Source organism: Tachyglossus aculeatus, chromosome 2 (genome assembly GCF_015852505.1).
Source record: "Tachyglossus aculeatus isolate mTacAcu1 chromosome 2, mTacAcu1.pri, whole genome shotgun sequence".
In the NCBI taxonomy this organism is placed as follows: domain Eukaryota; kingdom Metazoa; phylum Chordata; class Mammalia; order Monotremata; family Tachyglossidae; genus Tachyglossus; species Tachyglossus aculeatus.
The window spans coordinates 20,954,298-20,980,617 of NC_052067.1; the positions used below are offsets into that span (position 1 = coordinate 20,954,298).

The 26,320-nt window shown below is 47.1% G+C and overlaps 1 protein-coding gene across 2 annotated transcripts in view; it reads left to right on the forward strand.

Annotated features, from left to right (window-relative positions):
• Positions 1–26,320, forward strand: part of GASK1A (golgi associated kinase 1A) — a 44,110-nt gene that overhangs the window by 735 nt on the left and 17,055 nt on the right. For both annotated transcript variants that reach the window (XM_038741675.1, XM_038741676.1), the window contains exons 2-3: positions 18,510–18,854; positions 24,831–26,282. In XM_038741675.1, coding sequence (XP_038597603.1) covers positions 18,780–18,854; positions 24,831–26,282 — 1,527 coding nt within the window. In that variant the 5' untranslated portion in view covers positions 18,510–18,779. The remainder of the gene's footprint in view (positions 1–18,509; positions 18,855–24,830; positions 26,283–26,320) is intronic.

Here is a 26,320-nt window from a genome sequence, read left to right on the forward strand (position 1 = left end):
AACCTCTCATCTCCCCACCCTATGGTATGGTAATAATAATAATAATAATGATGTTATTTGTTAAGTACTTACTACATGTCAAGCACTGTTCTAAGCGCTGGGGTAGATACATGGTAATCAGGTTGTCCCACGTGGGGCTCACGGTATTCATCCCCATTTTACAGATGAGGTTACTGAGGCAAAGAGAAGTGAAGTGACTTTCCTAAGGTCACTCAGCTGACAAGTGGTGGAGCTGGGATTAGAACCCACGCCCTCTGACTCCCAAGCCCAGGCTCTTTCCACTGAGCCATGCGCACAGGCCTGGGAGTCAGAAGGTCATGGGTTCTAATCCCAGCTCTGCCACTGGTCTGCTGTGTGACCTTAGGCAAGTCACTTCACTTCTCTGTACCTCAGTTACTTCATCTGTAAAATGGGCATTGAGACTGTGAGCCCTGTGCGAGTCAGGGATGGTAACGAATCCAATTTGCTTGTATCTACCTCAGTGCTTAGTACATTGCCTGGCACATAATAATAATTTTGGTATTTGTTAAACATAGTGCTTAACAAATATCATTATTATTATTATTCCACATTGCTTATGCCCTTGGGTCCATACTCCTTAAGCACTTTAACACTCACCCCCCCCCCCCCACATAACCTTATACTCTGCTGCCTCCCTTTTCTGTCATTTATTTTAATGTCTGTCTCCCCCACTAGATTGTAAACTCCTTCTGGGCAGGGATCATGTCTATGCAGTTCTATTGTATTGTACTCTCCCAAGCATTTCTGCCTATTGCTAGGAGTCAGTAAATACCATTGATCTATTGATTGATTGATTTGGACAGCTAACCTTGAGACAAATAAAATCCAAGTGGGAGATGGAGTACAATCAGGAAACACTGAGGAAATGAGAATAAGATCCCAGACTTTAGTTAATGCTCTTTCTGCTGCTACTACTGAAGAATTCCCCTAATCATTTTTATACATTCCCACTGAGGCTGACTGTTACAACAAATATTTATGGTAGCCCATTAAAGGAACTCCATCTTCACTAAATAGGTGCTGCTTAAAATGAGTCTATTTTTAGGTAGGAGCCAGCCTGGTTGGTTGCCCCAGGGTGGAGGGTAAAACAGTGATTTATTCTGAATACTACCTCTGTATGGCTGTGCCTGTTAAAAAAAAAAAAAAAACCCAGCATCATCATCATCAATCGTATTTATTGATCGCTTACTGTGTGCAGAGCACTGTACTAAGCGCTTGGGAAGTACAAGTTGGCAACATATAGAGATAGTCCCTACCCAATAGTGGGCTCACAGTCTAAAAGGGGGGAGACAGAGCACAAAACCAAACATACTAACAAAGTAAAATAAACAGCAATGCAGCCTAATAGATACAGCATGGACCTGGTTATCAAAAGGACCTGGGTTCTAATCCTGATTCAGCCATTCGTCTGCTGTGTGACCTTGAGCAAGTCATTTTACTTCTGTTTGTCTCAGTTAATTTACCTGTAAAATGGGGATTAAGACTGTGAGCCCCACGTGAGGACATGGACTGTGTCCAACTTGATTAATTTGTATCTACCCCACTGCTTAGTACAATGCCTGATGCATAGTAAGCTCTTAACAAAAACCATCATTATTATAATTTAATCCCCATTTTACAGATGAGGGAATGGAGACATAGAGTGACTTGCCCAAGGTCGCACCGCAGGCATGTGGCAGAGCTGGGATTAGAACCCAGGTCCTCTGACTCTCAGGCCCGTGCTCTTTCCAGTAGGCCACAATGCTCCTCCCAGAGGAGGAAAAAACATAAACCAGCGAAGCCGGGAGAAGAGTTGGTTAGGCTGCTTGTTTATCCGTCTTTATCCATTCCTCTCCCCAGAGCTACTTTATCTTCCTTCAGAACTGCTAAGGAGAGGGAAGCGGGGGTGACGAGGCACCAGATGGGGAATAGCAAAGCCAGTCAGGTTTACCATGAGTGCTTCCTTATGCTGGAGCTGGAGCCTAAGACGCGCCAATAGAGAGCTGGAGATATGGCTGCTAGCCAGGCCTGAGCTTTTTAAAGGTGAATTGGAAAGGGGCTAAGTTCTCAACTGAGAGTGTGTTGGTAAGCTGCTATGCCTCTGAGGCTTGCAGAGAGAGGGGCTGTAACCCAGTCACGGCAAGCAGTTATATGATGTTGTTTGTGGCCCAGATTTAGAAGTGCTGTTGGCTTCAAAAGCATTTTCTTTGCATCAGCCAGGCAGGGCTTCCAGCAGGAAATGCTCTGAGTTCTAGTCTGCTTTGAGAGGGGGACAAAAGAGTGACACACTTCAAAATGACAGGATTTTCTGGCCATCCAGAAGGACTCGATGGATCAGCGTGGCTCAGTGGCAAGAGCACGGGCTTGGGAGTCAGAGGTCATGGGTTCAAATTCCCGCTCCGCCAATTGTCAGCTGTGTGACTTTGGGCAAGTTACTTAACTTCTCTGTGCCTCAGTTACCTCATCTGTATAATGGAGATTAAGACTGTGAGCCCCACTTGGGACAACCTGATCACCTTGTATCCTCCCCAGCACTTAGAACAGTGCTCTGCACATACTAAGCACTCAACAAATGCAATTATTATTATCCATGTTGTTTTAGTTTCCAGAGAAATGGTCAGTGGGAGACAACAATGCTTGATGTGATGGCTTGAGGTTTCTGAGAGTCAATAAATCCTGAGTCCTATCCTCTTCTCTGGCATGGATATCTTCCTAGGATGGAACTCGGGTAAGGGACAGGACAAGGCCATGGGTGAGCCCCACAAAATGGTGTCTCTGGAACACATTTGGAAGAGCCTTTCAAAGGCCAGAGCAACTCATCCCATCAGCCCCACTCATCACTTTGTGGAAATCAGTTGATCTGTTCCACTCATTTACGCTCTCCTTTCTTCTCCTCCCTTTCTCTCCCCCATAATTTGTCAGGTCATTTGCCAGTAATGAAGTAGCTAAAGACAGGGTGCTTAGTAAAGCCATCGTTATTGAGGTGTGGGCCCCCATACCACACAGAAGCAGCGTGGCTCATAGAAGCAGCATGGCTCAATGGAAAGAGCACGTGCTTTGGAGTCGGAGGTCATGGGTTCAAATCCCGGCTCCACCAACTGTCAGCAGTGTGACTTCGGGCAAATCACTTAACTTCTCTGGGCCTCAGTTACCTCATCTGTAAAATGGGGATTAAGACTGTGAGCCAGAGCTTTGCACATAGTAAGAGCTTAATAAATGTCATTATTATTAGAGAAGCAGCATGGCTCAATGGAAAAGAGCATGGGCTTTGGAGTCAGAGGTCAAGGGTTCAAATCCCTGCTCCGCCAATTTTCAGCTGTGTGACTTTGGGCAAGTCACTTAACTTCTCTGTGCCTCAGTTCCCTCATCTGTAAAATGGGGATGAAGACTGTGAGCCCCCAGTGGGACAACCTGATCACCTTGTAACCTCCCCAGCGCTTAGAACAGTGCTTTGCACATAGATTTCTCCATCCCCCGGCCGACGTTCCCCAACCTCGTGCAGGGGAGAGCTTCCCAGGATACCCACCGCCTTCTGCCAGCCCATGATGCCACCTTCTCCCTGCCCTTCCTGGCCTGACCCGAGACTCTGTCACCAGGCAAGCCAGGCCCTCCATGAGTGCAGGACACGGAAATGTCTCTTGGGAGGCCAGACATAAAGCTGCAATTTTCCCTCATATTTCCCTATGGGGCTCGGCCAGATTTACTTCTATCTACTCCAGCACTTAGAACAGTGCTTGACACATAGTAAGAGCTTAAAAATACCATAAGAAAAAAAGGAGAGTGAGATTTGCTAGTTACTTCAGCAAGCACTAGATATGGCCAGTAATCTCCTCAGAATGAAACTCTGTATGCTGTGTGGTATGCAGCACTCTGCTCACTCCCAGATATCCCCTAGTTTGTTAGCCATTCTGGAAATTTGGGCCTTTGGGAGGCTTTGGGCTATTATGGGTAACACTTTGATCTGATTATTAGTACATTTCTGCCCATGTGAGTGTAACATTCAAACTCTGCCCCTCAAGACTCTGGACTCAGAAGGGTAAAGAAGTTATTTCAATCAGAAAGTCCAGTTGGATGGGGAGGTCTAGTGGACTGTCGAGATACAAATGAGGTTTGGCTTTTGGTCCAGGTTAGGAAGGAAGCCTGGAATCTCTGTGTTCCCCCTGGATGTGGGAAAGAACCCCCCACTTCCTGCACTCTCTTGCTTGAGTACCTTACTGTTTGTAAAGTGCTTTTCAATTGCTCTCTAGGGCTGAGATTTGGGATGGATTAAAAAAAACAGAATCTATTTTATTTGGAGAATTTTAGGGATGGTAATGTAGGGTCCAAACCTGTAGCCAGGGTGATGTGTGAATTGCCATCAGCTGTGGGGAAGCCTCAGTAGCAATGGGACTGGCTTCCTGCCCGAATCCACAGGTCTCCCTGTGCATCCTCGCTCAGCCTTGTCTACTTTACGGCTCCTGCCCCTCCCAGCCCTTCCCCTCAGTTGATTTGGACTGATTCCGGGGCTGAGGACATTTTTGGAGAAAGCCCATCCGAGGCTGAAAGTCCTGAAAGTCCCACTAAGAGCCTGCTCACTGGATTGGTGCAAGAGTGGGAAAGATTTTGACTTTTGCAGGTGGCCATGGAAGAGGCATGTTTGCTCACTGGAAGCAAAAGCCCTCAGAAGGAAAACAGCAACAGCCCACAAGTAAACAGCTTCTGCCCAGCCCCAGTCCTTTTCTACCTAGAAGGAGTCCAGACTCTCCTGTTGGCTTCCTCAGGTTGGAACCCTGATTCCTGGATGTTCAATACCCACCTTTCCTCTCTACCCCTCCACCCCCACCCCACAAACCTTGTGCCTGCCTTTTCTCCTCACTGCTCCCTTCAGCGAGGACAAAGCATAGTCACACACACACAGCCAACCTCGATTTAGGCCTTTCTCCTTCAATTACACAAATCCAGAGCTGGACAGGAGCTTCAGAGGTCATTCAGTTCATTCCCTTGCCTTCAGGCAGCATTTACCTCCAAATAGACTGTGAGCCCCACATGGGACATGGACTGAGTCCAACCCTTTTAGCTTGTATTTGCCCCAGTGCTTAGTACAATGCCTGGCACACAATAAGGGCTTACCAAATAGCATTTAAAAAAAAATCCAAACCCTTCTTCTAATGGGCAGAAAATTGTTTTGTTGATGGTTTGTTCTATTTTCCAGTGGTAGATATTAAACTATAGACCCCCATTTGAAAAAGAAGCCAATTCTTCATGAATTTTCAAAGATAAGCTCCTTTGAACTTCCTTAGATTGCTAATTCCCTAAAAACCCCTAGAAGGAAGTAAACAGGATCTATAAATTTAAACTTATCTGTCATATTCTACTTGGCTGTTCATCCTCTTGTGCCCACTCTTGTACTGCTAGTTCTAGTTTTGAGAGTACAGTTGACAGCTTTATCTTGCAGTTTTTGGTTAAAAAAAATTAGAAACCTCTCCCTTTTAATACCATGTTATTAAGCTGCCCCCTTTAACCTAATAAAAGAAAGCATTTTTCTTTATCCTTCCTTTGCGCTGGATATATGTGAAGAATGTTTTTCTATTTTCCTTATGTCCTCATATCTCATGCACATAGCCTCTCTTGTTCTCTCTCTCTTTTGTTTTAATGGTATTTGTTAAGTGCTTATTGTGTGCCATTCACTGCCGTGATAGATACAAGTGAATCAATTTGGACACAGTCCATGTTCCACATGGGGCTCCCAATCTTAATCCCCATTTTATAGATGAGGTAACTGAGGCATAGAGAAGTTAAGTGACTTGTCCTAGGTCATCCATCAGACAAGTGGTAGAGCTGGAATTAGAACCCAGGCCCTTCTGACTCCTATGCCCATGCTTTATCCACACTGCTTTTCTCTCTCTCTCTCTCTCTCTCTCTCTGCCTCTCTCTGTCTCTGTCTCTACCTCCACACCCCACCCCCTGCCACCACATGCTTTTCCTAAGGTGATCCTCAGGCAGAGTTTAGGTTTAGAGGCCCTTCAGCAAATCAGCACTGAGTTTTTTTTCTGCACTTCTCTCAAGGAACAGGAATTGCTGTCACCTATGGCAGAAGGATTCAGGTAGGTGGAAGGTTTCTCTACCTTTCCTTTGTCTTCCAATAATAAGAGGCAGTACCTTGTCGACTAAAGAGAGTGAGACAGTCTTGTGGGAGCTGGTCATGCTACACAGTCAGCCAGACAGATAGCCAGAGGGCTAGTCAATCAACAAGCCAGGGAAGTAGTCAGCCAGCCAGCCAGTGGGCCAGTCAACCAGCTAGTCAGTGGGCCAGTCAATCACATTTATTGAGTATTTACTGTGTATAGAACTGTACTAAGTTCTTGGGAAAGTACAATATGACAAGAATTGGTAGACACAGTCCCTGCCCACAAGGAGTTACAATCTAGAGGGGATTGTCAACCAGTCAGCCAAAGGGACAACCTATCAGCCAGACAGCCAGATAGTAGGCGAACTGACCAACCAGCCAGCAGGCCAGCCAACTGGGCAGCCAGAGGGCCAATTAACCAGGTAACCAGAGGGCCAGACAATCAGCCAGCCAGAGGACAAGCCAACTAGCCAGAGGATCAGCCAGTTAACCAACCACCGACTATTTGTTGAATGTGTCCACAGACTGCACAATACTACTAGAAGAAAGCTGGTCCAACTTGATTGCACTTTTTCCAACACACCTGGTTTGTGCTGAGCCAAGGAAAGGTTCCACCCCGCTACACACACTAAGCCCACACTCTCCAGTTTTGAGCCCCTGTACTCAGGGCTTTCCTCCTTCCACTATCCTGAAGCCTTCAAGCCCACCTCCCCTGGATTAATACCCAACATGCTCTCTGACACTTGTAGTGCAGTTATGCCTCCTTATAGGACAAAAAAATATAATATTTCCAGCCCAGAGTGGAATTCAAGCACTGGATTTGTGGGGCAGAGAGGAGGGGTGCCATGTCTTGGAGTTTTAGATTTCACCATGTCTTGGAGTTTTAGATTTCAAGGTGTGCATGGGAATACATGAAGATATCTGTTAGGGTAAGAAAGCCACACTGGCTTCTGGGATTGATGCTGTAGTATGCAAGGGCCGGTCATATAGTGTCTGGATGAAATTTGCTTCTTCTATGAATCACCCATTTGAATATTCATTCCCCAAAGGCTACAAAATTTATGAGAGCATTAAGTCTTGAGGGACGGGAGGGGGAGCCATACAAAGTCTCCCTTTCCAGGACAAAGTCACTAAAATTCTTGGTCAACAGAGGCAGCACAGTGTGGGGTTTCCTCATGAGACAACTTCCACCAGCTTTGGGCTACCTGTGGTCAGGCAACTGAATAGTCCTCTCATGACAAGGTCAGGATGTGGTTCTTGGGTCACACATTCAACGATTTTTCTGTGTAATTCCAAAATGCATTTTTTCATCCAGTTGCAATGCTATTCTCCTTCTACAGTTTTGCCCTGATGTGTTGCTTACATGTATGATTTGCTGGGATCCCTAAAGACTACAAACTCTTTGTGGTCAGGATTGGGTATACCAACTCTTTTGTACTGTATGTTCCCAACTTAGTACAGTGCTCTGCACACAGCAAGCATTCAATAAATACCTTGATTGATTGGTAACTGGAGCTTGCTCTACTCACTATCAATGCTTATAATAATGATTCTTGAAAGTTGGGATTTATTTTTCTCAGACATTTTGTGGCCCTGCTCACTTAAGATGATTTTCCCAACAGGACAGTTTCATCCTGCCAGGGCTGTCCTCTTGGATTGGTTCAAATCAAGTGGCAGGGACTTCCACTCTTCATTCACATTTCCTCTACTCCTTTTGTAAACCTGTGGTGGGCAGAGAGAGTTTTTGGATGGGGTTGGAGAAGTTTGCCCATTGTTCCACTCACTCTTTTTTAAAAATGGCATTTGTTTAATAATAATAATGGTAATAATAATTATAGTACTTTTTAAGCACTTACTACCAGTAGATACAAGGTAATCAGGTTGAACAAAGTCCATGCCCCACATGGGGCTCATAGTCTTAATCCCCATTTTACAGATGAGGAAACTGAGACACAGAGAGGTTAGGTGACTTACCCAAGGTCACACAGCAGACAAGTGGAGGAACTGGGATTAGAATCCAAATCCTTCTGTCTCACAGGCCTGTGCTCTGTCCACTAGGCTATGCAGCTTCTCTGTTAGATGCTTACTATGTACCATCATCATCATCATCAATCATATTTATTGAGCGCTTACTGTGTGCAGAGCACTGTACTAAGCGCTTGGGAAGTACAAGTTGGCAACATATAGAGACAGTCCCAACCCAACAGTGGGCTCACAGTCTAAAAGTGGGCTCAAACACTGTACTGAGTGCTGGGGTAGATACAAGCTAATTAGGTTGGAAACAGTCCATGTCCCACATGGGACTCACAGTGTAATCTCATTTTACAGATCAATCAATCATATTTGTTGAGTACTAAGTGGTTGGGAGAGTACAATACAACAGTATTAGCAGAAATGTTCCCTGCCCATAGTGAGCTTACAGTCTAGAAGGGGAGACAGACATTAACATGAATAAATTAGTAATTTATAATAGATAATTTAAAGACATGTACATAAGTGCTCCCCTCTCAGGATCACACCTGGAGAGTTTGCAATACTCTACCAGTTGCCCCCCTGGAAGGGAGAGTCAAGCAGAGGCATACCCATTCCATTCTTAGCTTGGGCAGTGGCTAGCAAGTTGAAGGCAGTCTGTTACAAGTCAAAATTCACCTATGCTGGGCAGCAGCAGCAAAGGAGAGAGTTGAGGGCAGAAACCTACATTTACTGCCTGGAAGCAGGTAATGGTAAAGCACTTTCATATTTTTACCAAGAAAAAATCTATGGATACAGTACCAGAATGATTGCAGATGGAGAGTGGGGCATTCTGGGAGAGATGTGTCCACGGAGTCACTAGGGGTCGGAGATGACTTGACAGCATAAGACAAGGCGTAAGTGCTGTGGGGCTGGAGGTGGGGTGAATATAAAATGTCCAAAGGTCACAGGTTGAAGTGCATAGACGTCACAGAGGGAGAGTGAACTAGGGAAAAGTGCTTAATTGGGGCAGGCCTCTTGGAGAAGATATGACCTTAGTAACTCTTTGAAGGTGAAGAGAGTGGTGGTCTGGCTCATATGGAAGGGGAGGGAGTTCCAGACTAGGGGGAGGATGTAGGAAAGGGGTTGGCACCGAGATAGATGCAATCAGGGCATGGTGAATAAACTGGCACTAGAGGAGTGGAGTGTGCAGGCTGGGCTGTAGTAGATTAATGAGGTGAGGTACGATGGGGCAAGCTGATTGAGTGCTTTAAAGAGGAGGGAACTTAGGCACAGAGAAGTAAAATGACTTCCTCCAAGGTCACACAGCAGGCAAGTGACAGAGCTGGGATTGGAACCCAGGTCCTCTGACTCCCAGCCCCCTGCTCTTTCCACTAGACCACACCGCTTCTATTCTTGTTCTGAAATATCAAGTGGGTCATTCCCTGTTCCTGGGACATAGAACAGGGCAGCAGGTGGGTACCAAGGACTGTTGTGCAAATTGCATATTGCTCAACTCCCTTCATGCTCTGTTCAGTACATTAAAACTCATGCTGCACGATAATGTCTCATTTTATAATCGGGCTTGGATGAATAACCTCCTGGTTGGTTGCATCGAGTAGACCTATAATTTGTCGTCCTCATTAGTAGAAATGACTCAGTCAAAGCAGAAAGCTCCCAATTAAGTCTTTATTTCCCTACCCCTTCAACCTCCCCACCAATCTCCCTATTTGCAACTTTCTGTGCATTGAGCCAAGGTAATGTACCTATAGGAAGTATGGAGAGTTAGGACTCAAACTTGGTTATCAGAGGTTGCATCCCAGTACATAAGGGCTTTGAGGGCCCCTTGGGATGTCAACTTGTCCATCATCCTGTCTCTTCTCAGCTCTGCTGATGGTCTGCCTGGTGCCAGACCAAGCTGTCCTGTGGCCTGGCCCTCATTGTTTTTCTGTCCTTCAAAGGGGGATTCAAATTCACCCACCTGCCTTTCCTCTCAGGGAGACTATGTTCCATTTCTATAGAGAAGCAGCATGCTCTTGTGGAAAGAGCACAGGCCTGGGAGTCAGAGGACCTGGGTTCTAATCCCGGCTCTGCCAATTGCTTGCTGTGCGATCTTGGGGATTTCTCTGTCATCCCAGCTGCCATAATCTCCATTATACTGTAAGATCCTTGAGGGAAGGGAAAGTGCTCCCAGCTTCTGTCGTACTCTCCCTAGTGCTTAATACCAATGAGAGGCTCAGCACAAGCCAGAGGTGCTCTAATAATAATGATGTTTTTTGTTGAGCTCTTACTATGTGCCATCCACTGTACTGAGTTCTAGGGTAGATACAATGTCATCACATGCCACATGGAGCTCATAGTCTAAGTAGGAGGGAGAACAGGTATTGAATTTTACAGTTGAAGTAACTGAGGGACAGAGAGGTTGTGACTTGTCCAAAGTCACACATAGCAGACAAGTGGTGGAGCCAAGATTAGAACCCAGGTCCTCTGATTCCCAGGCCTGTGCTCTATCCACTAGGAATGCCGCTTCAATAAATACCATTGGTTGACTGACTGAGTGAGAATTTCTTCCTCTCAATCAGGAGAGTTCAACAGGGAGCGAGAACCAGCAAGAAAATAATTAAGGAAAAGTTATTTTACAATTGAGGAAGCCACTTTCAGCTAAGCCCAGATAAGAACCCTCCAAGCTGTTTTATTGCTGCTCACCTTTCTGGGGGCAAACTTGGGGCTTCATAACTATGAGTGGAAGCCCAGTATGGAAGAATTCACAACCTCTTGGTGCTTGGTCCTTCATGAGCGTATCCAAGGGGTTGCTGGGAAAAGAGGCAACTTTCGCTGAGGCCCGGAGAGCCTGGCCACTGATGTAGGAGTTAATTTGTCATTGGGAATGTCAGTGCCACTCGCCTGGCATGTGGGAGAGAAGTGAAGGTTTTAGTGTCCAGAGTAAAGTATTCCAGGTTGGATGGATGGGCATATGTGGTGACTTCTGGATGGAATCCAGCTGCCCTCCCTCTGGTGCTGTCCTATCTCAGTCTGCCAGGAGGAACAGCATGGCCTAGTTAGACAGAACACAGGCCTGGAGTCAGAGGACCTAGGTTCTGATCCCAGCTCTGCCACTTGCTTGTTGTGTGACCTTAGGCAAGTCACTTCACTTCTCTCTACCTCAGTTCTCTCATCTGTATAATGGGGAGTAAATTCCTGTTCCCCCTCCCCTTCAGTCTGTGAGCCCCACGGCAAGCAGGGACTTTGTCTGACCTGATTATGTTTTATTTACCCCAGAGCTTAGTACAGTGCTTGGCACGTAGCGCTTAACAAGTCCCACAGTGACTACCTATTATTATGAAGTTGCGGCTTTCAGAATGGTAGTCAGGAAGCCCTCGAACACTCCAAGTCACTGTCGCTGTGCAGGATGCAGGCTACTCAACAGAGAGCTGTGGGCGAGTCAGCTCTGCTTTCACAGAGTGCCATTCGATCCAGATTATGTCTGTAGCCAGCCTGGTGTGCTTTGAGTGGCTGGGTGGGTGGGAGTAGAATTGAATGACAGGAATTGAACCATTTGGTTATGAAATATACTTATATACTCCATATGTCCCTGCCCCCAGGCGGGGGTGTGCACCAATAGATACATACATTATTTATGAATTAATGAAAACAAAACTGCCAGCACAGAGCTGAGAGAAGCTTCAGACAATTTCATACCCTCAAAATTCAGAGTATCAGGGCAGGCATATGAAAAGCCCCAAATACAAGGTTCAAGTTCTGCCCCAACCCACTCCATAATTAGAAGAGCTCTTTCCTCAGGTTTAAGGAATGAGTTGCAAGCTCACAGAAACATTTATTGGAACATGTGGCGGCTTTTTATTGAATATACAGTTCCGGGCACCGGGCTCCAGGCAGAGCCTACTCCCAAGGCAGCTCCTGCCCTCTGGGCCAAAGCATTTGTTCTAAGGCTGCAGGAAATTATCTCACCGCTCCGGTGAAAATGCCGGGCTCCATGGCCCACAGAATAGCTCACTTTCAGGCATATATGAATGGGGAAGAATGGGGGATGAGCTTTTCCTCTCTTCAAGCTCCAAAGGACTGTGGAAAAAGCTAGTGGAAAAGTTAGTGGAAAAAATACAGGACTGAGGTTAGGAGACCTGGGTTCTAGTCCTGGCTCAGGCTCTTGCCCACTGTGTGACTTCAAACACGTCTCTTACTGTTTCTGGGCCTCGGTTTCTTTATTTATGAAATGGGGTTAGATTGCGAGCTCCAGGAGGGATAGGGTCTGTGTCCGATCAGATTTTCTCATATCTACCCCAGCGCTTGGCACATAGTAAGCACTTAATAAGTACCACTGCTGCTTTTTCACTTTGTACCATTATGCTCTGCCTGGAGGAGAGAAGCATGTCAGGAAGAGGAGCCTAGAAAGCAGAGACCTGTGGGAACTTTCCCAGGGGCGGTTTGTCTTCCTCCCTAAGCCTTTCCCCAGGGTTGTGGTCACAGTAGAGGCTAAGCAGCGGGTCAAAAACCGGGGTCCCAGGGAAAATGCTTCCAACTCTGTGCCTGACTCTCTGGTGAACCCCTGAGAGGGAGAAGGCGAAGCGACACAGTGGGAGCAGGGCAGCAGCAATCAATCAATAAATCAATCGTATTTATTGAGCACTTACTGTGTGCAGAGCACTGTACTAAGTGCTTGGGAAGTACAAGTTGGCAACATATAGAGACGGTCCCTACCCAACAGTGGGCTCACAGTCTAGCAGCAGCGACTGCAGTGGATGGTGCCCAATCCTTTTTTTTTAAATAATATTTGTTAAGCATTTATTCTGTGCCAGACACTGTACTAAGTGCTAGGGTAGATGCAAGCCTATCAGTTGGACACAGTCCCTGTCCCACATGGGCTCACAGTCTTATTCCCCTTTTAATAATAATAATGATGATGGCATTTTTTAAGCACTTACTATGTGCCAAGCACTGTTCTAAGCACTGGGGGGATACAAGGTAATCAGGTTGTCCCACATGGGGCTCACAGTCTTAATCCCCATTTTCCAGGTGAGGGAACTGAGGCACAGAGAAGTTAAGTGATTTGCCCAAAGTCACACAGCTGACAAGTGGCGACGCTGGGATTAGAACCGTAACTGAGGCAAAATCAATCAAATAATCATTAGTATTTATTGAGTGCTTAATGTGTATACAGCGCTATACTAAACACTTGGGGGAGTACACTATAACAATATAACAGAGTTGGTAGACACATTCCCTGCCCACAATGAGCTTACAGTCTAGAGGCACAGAGAAGTGAAGTGACTTGGCCAAAGTCACACAGCAGACAAATGGCGGAGCTGGGATTAGAACCAAGGTCCTTCTGACTCCCAGGCCTATCCACTAGACCACGCTGGTTCTCGATCGGATTATCCCGTCTTTAACCGGGTGCTCAGCACAGTACTTTAGCACATAGGAAACACTTAACAAACACCAACACCAGAGTTGGGGGATCTGGGAAGCAGTGCTCCCTCGTAGGCTGTGTCCACTCTGGGGGGGTTTCCAAGGGATTTCAAAGGGCCAAGAGACCCTAAGTGCCCTTCCCCTTGCCCTCACCCCTCTGCTCTTGGGATGCAGGGGCTTCGAGACTGTGAAGCGTGTGATTGTAGCCTTTTTACATGATTGCAATAATGTCAGCCAGGCTCTCCAAGTTCCCTTTTTTTTCCTAATGGTATTTGTTAAGCATTTACTATGTGCCAGGCATTGTACAAAGTGCTGGGGAACATACAAGCTAATCAGGTTGGACACAGTTCGTGTCCCATATGGGGTCCACGGTCTAAATCTCCATTTTACAGATGAGATAACTGAGGCACAGAAAAGGTTTTTTATGATATTTGTTAAGCATTTACTATGTGCCAGGCACCAAACTAAGTGCTGGAGAAGTTACAAGCTAATCAAGTTGGACACAGTCCATGTCCCATTTGGGGCTCATTTTACAAATGAGGCAGGTGAGGCATGGAGAAGTGAAGTGACTTGCCCAAGGTTACGCAGCAGACAAGTGACAGAGCTGGGATTAGAATCTAGGTCCTTCTGGCTCCCAGACCTGTGTTCTTTCCTCTAGGCCATGCTGCTTATTCTGAATACCCCTTTGTTAGACCTCAGGTCATCTGACCACAATATTGATTGATTGAGCCATTTGCCCAATCATTTCCATTAAACTTTTAGTGCTTAGGCTGTTATACTCCTTTTATTTCCCATTACACAGCGAGGCAGCCGGTTTGATAAACTCACTTAGAGCAAAATTGAAAATCTACTCTTTCCATCTTGGCCTTCCAGTCCAGCCTTGTTTTAAGGATCCCAGGGGCAAATTTTCAGAGCATTTTATGGCTCCAACCCTCCACCCCACACTTGGCAAGTGTCTCCCTGGTGTAACTTAATCTCAACCAGTCCTCCACGATGCTTTCAGAGCCTGATGGATAAATTTGAGCTGCACTATATATGCTCAGGGAGAAGGCAGTTCTGGCTTTGGCTGGCTAAGCAAATTTGGAGGTAAAACCATTTGGAATGGGCCGCCTCAGGAGGCCTGCTCAAAGTGCCAGCTCTTGCTGGCCTCTCCTCACATCACCTTGATTAGGGTGACTGTAGTGTTACTGCCTAACCCCATTTTGCATATGGAGAAGTGTATGTCCAAGGGGCTTCCTTTCAGAAGGGTGAGCGATACTGATCTTCTCCACCTAAGTCTCTAGCAGCATGGCCTAGTGGAAGGAGCATGGGCCTGGAGTCAGAAGATCTGGGTTCTAATCCCAGATCTGCCAGGTGTGTGCTTTTTGACCTTGGGCAAGTCACTTAACTTCTCTGTGCCTGTTACCTCATCTGTAAAATGGGAATTAAGATTGTGAACCCTATGTGGAACAGGGACTGTGTTCAACCCAATTACCTTGTATCTGCTTCAGTGCCTGGCACATAGTGTTTAACAAATGCCACAACTTTATTATTGTTGTTATTAGTAGTATTCTAAAAACAGTAGAGTTGCATAGTGCATTGCCTCAATCCTTTTTTTCTCCTGGCACTTTCCCATGGGTCTGACAGCTGTCCCTCTTCTCCGACTTCTCTCCCACTTCTGGTCCTCCACTCTCTGCCACTCTCCACCATTAGCCTGCAATTGGAGCCGTTAAGCTTAGCTGGATGTAGTCAAATAGGGATTTTTTTGAAGATAGTTGGGCTGGGCAATAAGACCTGCTCATTGTTATTGTTGTTGTCAGCCAGCCAGTCAGTAAAAGAGACAGACACACAGAACTCCAGGCTCTCTCTCACCTGCTTTCTGGGCTCATCCCCCAAACTCCTCCAAAGCCCATCCTGCTCCTCCAGTGCCTCACTTCTGCTTACTTCGTATCCGATTGTGCTTAGGGCAGATGGGCTGGACCCAAAACACATTTCTCATGCATTTGTCATCCTGGCCGAACAGCGTCTCAGGGAGCGACCTCCTTTCTTAGGCCAGGCCACCACCTTCGGCAAATGAGCAGCAGATGGGCAACTTAGTTCCAGCCCGTGGTCTGATGCTTTTACCATCTCTCCTTGAAATTTACAATGTGGAAGGGTGGTTTAGCCAAGAATAACATGGAGGAAACTCCTTTAATGCGTTTAACACTGCTGATGTGGACAGCAAAACCTAAATTCCCCAAATCCAGCTGGAAAAGTGACCCTTGGAGAAATTGTTTTGGAGACAGGAGGCCTGGTTTGGGGTCTATGGTAGGAGCCAAGTCAGCTCCAAAGACTCCAGTGCGAAACTAGATCATACTGACACAGTCAAAATGATTCTGGAGACTGTCTACTGAGACGGCTCCCTCGGATGCCCTAAAAGCATTTTGATCCCTGTCTGTACTCAATAGTCTATCTTAAACAGCTCTGGGCCTGCACTGTGTAATGTTCCTCTAAGTCCTTGGCATAATAAAGCCCAGCTGGATAACAGACTGTTAACAGGGTTACACACAGAGGGTGATGAAATATAGACTTGAGCCTGCCCTTTTGAATGTTTCTCATTTGTTAGTATTAGCCTGTCATGTGATTTTTTTGTTATTAAAAACATTTAATCCAGTTTGCCCAAAAGGAACAGAAATTTGACCAGAATGAACAAAAAAAACCCAACCTTCCATCCACTCCTTAATCATTTGCTCAACTCCAGGATGGGCCCTAGCTGAATCACAGCACCAGACAATAGTACCCTTTCCCTTCCTTTTCTGTTGTCCCCTGGAAGGGGAAGAACTGGACCGTGAAGTTCCAGACATGGTTTGGATATACTGGCACCATGACAAAATGGTAGCTGCAACTGTAGAATTAGTGGCAACTAACTCCCAATCCCTAACGACCACGCCCCGACACTCCTTTCTCACCTTCTGCTTCCTGGATCATTACAGTGAGGTGGTGGGAACTAGAAGCTCAGCATGACCTAGTGGCAAGAATACAGATTTGGGAGTCAGAGGATGTGGGTTCTAATCCCGACTCCGCCATTTGTCTGCTGTGTAAATTTAGGCAAGTCACTTCACTTCTCTGGGCCTCAGTTACCTCATCTGGGAAATGGGGATTAAGACTGTAAACCCCATGTGAGACAGGGACTCTGTCCAACCTGATTAGCTTGTATCTATCCCAGCACTTTGTACAGTGCCTGGTGCTCAGGAAGCGCTTAACAAATACCACAAAAAAATCCCCTCTTCCCTGACCTCAAATGCTTCTTTTGTTGTAGGTGGGAAGGAAATTTTTTTTTCTTATTTTAAGGGATATTCCTTCTCTCAACCTTTGTTTTTTAAGGGTTCAAGAAATCTATAGAGAATTACTAATTTATCCTCTTTATATCTGTGGAAGTACAGGTTTGCTGGATGGGCCTACTCTGAGAGATTCTTAACAGCTCAGTGGCTAATGTTACCATTACGGTAGAACAAAGCTTTCTGGGAAAAGTCTTCCTGCACATTCAAGTAGTGTCCAGGTGGTAGGCAAGTCCTTGACTGAATTTTCCCAGCATCCAAGTGCAATCCCCCAAATCTCTGTAATCCCCTTTAATACAAGAGAAAAAAAATACCCCCAGCTTTTATATAATACCATCTTAAAACCAATCCTCTATTAACTCATGAAGGGTTCCCTTTGTTTAAGTGTCTTACTGGATAGAGCACAGATCTGGGAGTCAGAAGGACCTGGGTTCTAATCCTGGTTACACCACATATTTGCTGTGTGACCTTGGGCAAGTCACTTCACTTCTCTGTGCTTCAGTTACCTCATTCGGAAATGGGAGTTAAAGACTGTGAGCCCTATGTGGGACAGGGACTATATCCAATGATCTTGTATTTACCCCAGCTTTTAGTACAGTGTCTGGCACATAGTAAGCACTTAACAAATACCTCAATTATGATTATTATTATTTTTCATGGAATCTCTAAACTGGGGTGTCAAGGTGTCCCCATATTTGCGAGATTATCTCTCCCTCCTGGGCCAATAATGGCAGAGCCCTGGCCCAGGTTCTGTTCTGAGAGTGGGGAGGGGAGAAAGGAGGTTGGAGGAAGAGTGAGGGGTTGGGGCAGGGGTAGGAGTGGGACAGTGGAGAATGAGGTGAGTCGTTGGGAGCAGGGAGGTTAATCCTTGGGATTTCTGCCTCATCCAAGTGGCCCATGGTCTGAACATCTTTAAGAAGCCCCACTGAAAGTTAGATTATCCCACCTTCCCTAATGAGTGCAGGGCAGCGGTGGGATGCGAGGGTTTTGGGGTGCTTCTCAGTTGGAAGGCAGAGCAGACGAACACTTCAATAATCCCTGGTGTGACATCCAGCAGTTTTTTGCTTCTCCAACACAACTTTACATTTTTTATTCCTACCATATTAAATGTTATCCCCTTTCCTTTTCAAGTTTAATTTTAAACAAGTTTTTAACTGAGCATTTCCCTGCAGATTGTGTTGTTCCAGGTAGAGAGAGGTTGCTTTTTTTCCTCAGGAACATCACTAGAGTGACCCTGCTGAGCAAGGTCTGCTGTTTTGAATCCTGTCTCTCCGGGTAGACCTCAAGGCTGCCAACATTCCCCTGGTTGTCTGATCCTGAGTGCGACTGACAGGAAGATCACAAAAAGCTGTTCTTTTAACTGAGATGATGAATTTTTTCCTCTAGTGGGATTCACGTCCTGGACCCGAGTCTTGAAAAAACATTTTCCTTGCCAAAAAATGGATTTTCCGAGCTCAGCCATTCTCAGATTCGTTTTAGATTCCTACAGTGGCAGAGAAAGGCAGGGAGAACAGGGCTGCTTCCACAGGACAGCTGAGAAGATGCAAGAGGAGTGACTTTTCCTTTCCCTCACCTGCCCTGTCATCACTTTGAGCCTTTTACCCCCCTCCCTAGGGCTGCCAAAGGGAAGCAACTTTGTTGGCCCAGGGTGAGGAGGGAGGAAAGGAAAGGCAGATCTATGGGTGTCCAAGAAAACAGCCACCAACTAGTGCCCTGATGTACATTTTTTTTAGGCACGACCAGCCAGCGAATGTTCCCTGCTTTCAAGAGGGAAGAGGTGCTAAGCTAATCAGAACCCTAACCTGAAGGACCCTGGGCTCCCAATTCAGCTTCTTGAATTGCACTCAAAGGCAAGTGAAGAACCAGCCCAGAGGCTTGAGCAGAGGGGTATCCGGCTCCCTTCAATTCAAACCTTTCAGCAGCTGAGTCACACCGAGTAAAACTTCTGGATGGTCTTCAAAAGTGGCCCCATTGACAGCGCAGTCCAATAGCGTATTTGGAGGATGTATTCGATTCACGCAAAAGCCAGGCATTGTTTCCTGTGGGATCTCCTCTTGGAAATCTGCTCAAGATTAAAGGTAGGTTTCGAAATGAGAATTTAGAGTTGACACAAATCGAACGATTCTGACTTTGGAAGTCTGGGAATCTGGCTAGGTGGCGAGGGCTCTGGCTGAGGAGGAATCCAGACCTGTTCTGTGATCAATGGCAGAGTCACCATGTGGCCTGGGACCTCAGTGTCCTTATCTGTAAACTGGTGGGATATCTGGCTTCATTTAAGCCATTCTTCTAGCCACCCCAGTAGGCAGGTGATGCATTTCTGGGAGCTAGGTAAAGAGAACCCTGTAGAAGATGCTTTATAAACACAGTTCATGGTTCTTCTAGTTTGGGCAGCAAGAATTCTCCTGGTTTCAAAGGGTTAGTGGAGGAGTGGCAGACTATGAATGTCAACACTCCCTCCCTGGCCCTTGGAGTTCCTGGTGGGCCCTGTTTAGGGGTGCCCAGGATTCTCTGCTCTGCTCAGAAGTGCAGGCTGTTCTGGAGGCCCAAATCCTGAGGTGATTGGGGAGACCCACACTGCCATGCTGCAGCTGGAACACCCAATCCCAGGGTGACCCATAAGCCTAGGCTGGGTCAGCTCCTTTCTCGTGGACCGTGGGGAGCCAGATAGCTCCTTCCCATGAAACGTTTTGAAATCCCACTGTGGAACACACTGTGTACAAATGCAAAGAGTAAGGAGAGGGGAGATGGGGATGATGGGGAGTGGAAGGGAATGGGAAAAATAGAGAGAAGGAGAGAAGACGGTTGAAAAGTGCAGAGACAGAAAGAGTGTGTGTACTCATCATATTGCAGCATTTTTATTCTTTTGATCTAAAATGTTGAGGTGGTTCTTGTTTTTTGTTTTTTTAAGTATTTATTGAGCGCCAGTGCCAGTGCCAGGCACTGTACTAAGCTCTGGGGTAAGTACAAGCTAATCAGGTTGGACAAAGTCCCTGTCCCACATTTTACAGATGAGGTAACTGAGACACAGAGAAGTTGTGATTTGCCCAAGGTCACACAACAGACAATTGGCAGAGCCAACATTAGAACCCAGGTCCTTCTGACACCTGGACCCGTGTTCTATCCACTAGACCACACTGCTTCTCATTTGGCAGTAGTGAGGGGGGAGCCGACTTAACAAATGTATTCCCTGCACCACCTCTGACACACCTCTGTGAGTTTCCTCCTTCAAAGTGCCCACCTAGGCTGCTTCAGGACTGCCTGAGGACATGGCAGGGGATCAATCCTCCTTGGCCTCTCCATTTCCTTCTTGAGCTCTGCAGGGAGGCTTTTGGGCTACAAGACATTGTATCTGACCCGGATCCAGGTCAGGAATAAGGTTTAGCTTCACGTAGACATCCCAGGGCAGGCTCCTCCACATCCCTGGACAACTTAGGCCTTAAAAGCTGGGCCCAGCACCACCTGGGATGTTAGGGCTCTCCAGCTGTTGCCATGGTGATGGCCCAGGATCCTGGATGCATCCCCTTTGCTGTTGTCCAGGGGAACCCGAACAAAAGGACATAACCCTACTGAGTGAGGCCATTTCATGAATACTCACATATGTGGTATTAAGAAGACTTGGCACCTCACAAGAAAACCGGGACCATCTGTCAGCAGATCCAGTGAAAACTGTAGCTCTGGTATGGGTAGACTCATCTTAGCTTTGCCCAGTTTTCCCATCTAATGTTCATCCCCAGGTTTCCTCCACAGCTCCCATTTCTAGAAAGAAGTGACACTGAAGAATCCCAAACTCTAGGAGGCTGCAGCCTCTCTCCCACTCCAGACCCTAGGACCAGGGCCTCAGTGCTGTATATAAGTGAACAGATTGTCTGGCCAGCTCCTATTTCAAATTTCATGAGATGCTTAAAAGGCTCCCTTGAGATTAGTTCCATTTATTTCCATGTGCAATCGCACCACCCTACGTGCCTGGAAGCCAAATGGAGGGGGGGGGGGGGGGGGGGAGGGAGAGAGAGAGAGAGAGAGAGAGAGAGAGAGAGAGCATGTGTGCAAACTAAGAAATCTGAAACCACAATTCTGCTTACTTGCCCTCTTCTGATTTCTGATTTCTCTTAGTGCTTATTCAGCTCAATAATTATAGACAGAGCAGGGATCTAATTGCCCTGGAGCTGGACAGTATGACTATTTCTCAGCCTCAAATGTTTATGGGGCGCAGGGGTTGGAATACAGAATTACTAGTTGGCCTTTTAAAGGAGTTGGTCTGTTTTGTAGCAATGTAAATAAAAAATCATCTCTCAGAAATTCAGCAAGTCGGCTATAGAGGATGGAAGGAGTCACTGTAGAGGTTTTCTTCCCAGTCAGTGTAATAAGAGGGCAGGTGGCATCGGGTGACTGTTTTCAGCACCTAGAACTTAAACTAGATTATTATACTCAGAATGCATAACCAGCAGTTAGAGAAATTATTATGGGTCAGTTGAGTGTTCTTTATATGTTGGGGAGTTAGCTGTTGGACAACAGCTGGGAACAAATATCAGAGTGGAGGTGGGTAGGGCATGTTCTAAGATCATTGTCTTGGGTGGGAAGAGCCAGCCTTCAACCAGTCAATCAGTCGGTCAATTACATTTATTGAGTACTTACTGTGTGCAGAGCACTATACTAAGCATTTAGGAGAGTACAATATAACAATAAACAGACACAGTCCCTGTCTACAATGAGCTTACAGTCTAGAGACAAGCATATTCAATCAACTAAGTATTTGTTTAGCACTTGCTTTGTGCAGAGCACTATATTAAGTACTCGGAAGGGCACAATACAGCTATTAGACACAATCCGTGGCTAAAATGGTACCATCGAATTGCCCTAGCCTTGAAATTCCCAAGGACCACTGCAGATTTCCCCAAAAGCCATACCGGATGGCAAACCTGACAGTGGAAGAGGAAGTTCCACAGGATTGGCTGTGGGCTTGGGCTGTCTGCGGGAAATTCAGGCCTGGTGAAGCCACTTTACATGGCTAGGAGGGTTCTGGGGTGGTAGTACTAAATCCTAGAAGAATAAAGTTTATCCAATATTCAGAAGAATACGGTGCCACCAGGACCTGGGACCATAGGAAGCCAGATCCAACTTGATCAGCATGGGAATCCTGATAGTTCAAAATACCCAGTTGTTTACCCCAGACCCTACTCTGCACAATGGATTTGGTTCAGTATGTAGGTGCAGGGATCTCCTCTTCTTCAGGAGATGACAATACTTTTCTTCTCTGTCCACAATGTGCTGTTGTTGGGAGGGGCTGGTAGGTTGGGAATCACCAGAATGATGGAGTGGTACAAAATGGATAGTAGTAATAATGGTACTGATTAAGTATCCACTGAGAACGTGTGGCAGAAACCTAAGACACATTCCTGGTCCTCAAGGCACTTACACACCCAACAATCAACAAGACACTCCTCAAAATGATGCCCTGATTGCCACCATACCAAATATTCACAATAGCAAAAGGTCCCTCTCCCACTGAGCACACAGAACTTACACACCAAAATTCATTTGTTTGCTTTTTGTGGGGTTTCGTCTCTTTTTGTCTTTTTGTACCTAATTCTCAGATCACAATTTTCTGAAGGCTGTGATACTGTCAACCCTGCCTCCTTGTAAGACCAGAAAATGGAGTTTGTCGTGAGGCAGCTGTGTCCCTGGAACAATAGAGATTATGTAGAGTTGGGCAAATGTTGGAATAGAGCAATACAGCAAGGAGTCAGACAGGGAAGCCAGATGGATTTCTCAGTAAAGTGTCTTCAACTTCTTTCTTTTGACTTGCTGTTCAATTAGTTGCAAGGGACAGGTGCCCAAAGCTCACCAACACCACAAGTATTCTGGACCTGCACTCTTTCAGACAGTAAGTGTTCTATAGAGGCACAGTTCTCGAAAGTGATTAAAGGTGGGGAGGCGAAGAGAAAGGAGCAAGATTTCAGCGAGGAAGAGAGCTATCTGCTCTCCTTTTTTAGAATAGACCCCCTCACTCAGTGAAAGAACAGAAATCTGCCTCAGCCAGGGAAAGGGTCTAACTGATTTTCCTGACAAACTGGTTTTCACCATCATCAATGGCATTTATTGTTTACTGTATAGAGAGGACTGTACTTAGTGCTTGGGTGAATACTATACAACAGAGTTGGTATACATGTTTCCTGCCCACTACAAGCTTACTGTCTGGGTAACGGAGGCTTTAAAACCCCAGTTCATCTGCCTGGGTAGCGCTTCCCCTCCTCTCCCCTCTCCTATTGCACTATCCTTAGTGTTCTTTTTTTTTTAATAGCATTTATTAAGCACTTACTATGTGCAAAGCACTGTTCTAAGCGCTGGGGAGATTACAAGGTGATCAGGTTGTCCCACGTGGGGCTCACAGTCTTAATCCCCATTTTACAGATGAGGGAACTGAGGCCCAGAGAAGTGAAGTGACTTGCCCAAAGTCACCCAGCTGACAAGTGGTGGAGCTGGGATTCAAACCCATGACCTCTGACTCCAAAACCCGGGCTCTTTCCACTGTGCCATGCTGCTGCTTCTTTACTGTCCGAAAGTAACAGAGACTTCCTTCTGCACCTTTACAGGATAAACTTGATGCTTTTTAAAATCTCTGGGTAATAGGGTCTATAGCTGAGCCATTTATTTCCCTCACCTAGGTGTAATCCATAAAAAAACCCCCAAAACTGTGGGCCTGAGAAGCAGCATAGTGTAGTGGACAAAGCTTGGGCCTGGGAGTCGGAGGTCATGTGTTCTAACCCCAGCTTCACCACTTGTCTGCTATGTGACCTTGGGCAAGTCACTTCACTTCACTTCTCTGGGCCTCAGTTACCACATCTGTAAAAAATGGGGACTAAGAACATGAGCCCAATTTGGGACAGGGACTGTGTCCAACCTGATTAACTTGTATCTAACTCAGTGTTTAGAATAGTGCTTGGCTCATAATACGTGCTTAACAAGTACCATTATTATTATTATAATCCCTGCTGTCCTCATCCTGCTTTATTAGTGATCAGTTAGTCAATCATCTTTCTGGAGCACTTCATACAGTTGTTGAGAAAGTGCCATAGAGTTGGTAGACACAATTCCTGCCCTCAGGGAGTTTACATTCTGGCAGGTGAGATAGATACTACAGTACATTACAGGTAGGGGTTGCATTAGCATGTAAAGATTCATTCAATTGCATTTATTGAGCGCTTACTGTGTACAGAACACTGTAGTAAGTGCTTGGGAAATACAAGTTGGCAACATATAGAGATGGTCCCTACCCAACAATGGGCTCACAGTCTAGAAGGGGGAGCAGACAACAAAACAACACATATTAACAAAATAAAATAAATAGAATAGTAAATATGTACAAGTAAAATAAATAGGGTAATAAATCTGTACAAACATATATACAGGTGCTGTGGGGAGGGGAAGGAGGTAGGGCGGGGGGGAGGGGGAGAGGAAGGAGGGGGCCATACACACAAAGATGTATATGTAAGTGCTGTGCCAGGGAGTGGGTGAGGTGAGAACCTAAGTGCTTGGGGTGTGAGGACTGAAGCACACAGATGACACAGAATGGGAGGGAAGAAGAGATGGCTGGGGAGAGAGATTAGTCAGAGAAGGCCTCCTGGAGGAGATGTGGGCTTTGAAGTTGGGGAGAGTGGTGCCCTGATGAATATGAAGGGTGAAAGCGTTTAAGGCAGAAACGATGGCGTGATCAAGAGGTCATTGATGAGAGAATTGAGAATGAAGCACAGAGAATACGTTGGTATTAGAGGAGCAAAGTGTACCGGCTGGGTTGTAGTGGAAGAGGAGCGAAGGATAAAGAGAGGGGAGAGAGCTAATTGAGTGCCTTAAATCCAAAGGTAGATATAAAAATTTCCAGTGCCATCAGTGGGAACAGTTTGACTCCCAGAGAGCTGCCCCAACTTGGCCAATTCCTCCTGCACAGTCCCACACTTTGCCTTCAGGCTAGAGGAAACCTCCACCCGCTTCAGGTTTGGGCATTCGGTTTTCGCTTGGGGGCCGGACTTTATTTGGGTTTTCTCTCTGTGCCTCTGCAGGTTCCGCAGTTCCGGAGGAGGTTCTGCAGGAAGAGGAAGCCGGTGACTGGATTCTGCTTCCTGATGGCTCTGTCTATGATGGCCCTGAACCGGTTCCCCCTGCTGCTCCAAGAATGGGGAGGGGAGTGGCGCAAGCTGGATCCATCTGATCCGAGTGGACAGGGCAGTCAACCCCTCTGTTTTGACACCACCAACTCTGTCCTCCAACCAGCTCTGTGCTCCAGCCACAAGCAGCCGCCCCTGCCGGGACAGCCAGGGGAAAAGAGATCCTCCTCCATCTCCAGCATTGTCTGGAAATGGAAAGACCAGCTGGGCCATCGAGGCAAAGGGGGCAGTCGCTCCCTCAGGTCTGAGAGGAGGCCTCAGAGACGGACCAGGAGGGCAGTGGTTGCTGTGTCTGCTGCTCCTGATGCTGGTTTGGCAAACTCCAGAGATGTTCGAAAACTGATGCAGGGGAACCTTTCCCTGGGAATTGGTGGTGGTCGGGGCAGGAGAACCCACTTGGCTGTGAAGAACACTCGGAGGGACAGTCACTTTCAGGGACCAGGAAGGAAGGAAGCAGGGCAAGAAAGCCAGATAGAGGACAACGGACTTCTCACTCCACCTTCCAGAAGGCACAAGACCAGGAAAGCTGTGGCCCTTTCCCTCCCCAAGGGTCACAGAGGGGGTTGGGCCTCCCGGCTTGGAATCCAGTGGCAGCCAGATGTTCAGACTGCCCAGATGGACCTGCTGCTTCAGACTGAGGGCAAGGCCATGCCCAGAGCAGAGGCCAGAACCAAAGGCAGAGGAGGGCAGGTGGACACCTCTGACCAGGACTGGGCAAAGCATGTCAGGCTGGGCGGTGCTGAGGGGCTGAGGAGGTCTCCCTGGTGTGCCCCTGGGGACCCCGGGTCTGCTCTCTCAGTCCACCGGCAGACCCCACCGTGGTTCACCGGGGACGATCTGAGGAAGCTGAGGCTGCTGGCCCACGGACAGGTGATCAGCAAAGCTCGGGTGCCTGCCCACGGGCAGGTCCTCCGGGTGGGGCTCTCCAGCGGCAAGGTCCAGAGCGCACTCTCTGTCGACCCTGACCGGCTCTGCTCAGAGGGGTCCTGCGGGCTGATCAAGCGGCCCGGGGACTTGTATGAGGTCCTGGCCTTCCACCTGGACCGGGTGTTGGGACTGCACCGGAGCCTGCCCGCTGTGGCCCGGCGATTCCACAGTGCCCTGCTCCCCTACCGCTACACCGACGGGATGGCCCGACCCATCATCTGGTGGGCGCCCGACGTCCGGCATCTGGACGACAGGGACAACGACCAGAACTCCATCATGCTGGGCTGGCTGCAGTACCAGGCCCTGCTCCAGCTCCGCTGTGGGATGCCTGGCTCCCGGGCCCCGCTCAACCAGGCCCCTTGCTTGGGCATCCAGCACGGGGAATGGGCCCGGCTGGCACTCTTTGATTTCCTCCTTCAGGTAGGTGGGGCAGAAGATTGAGAGGTGGGATGAGTCGG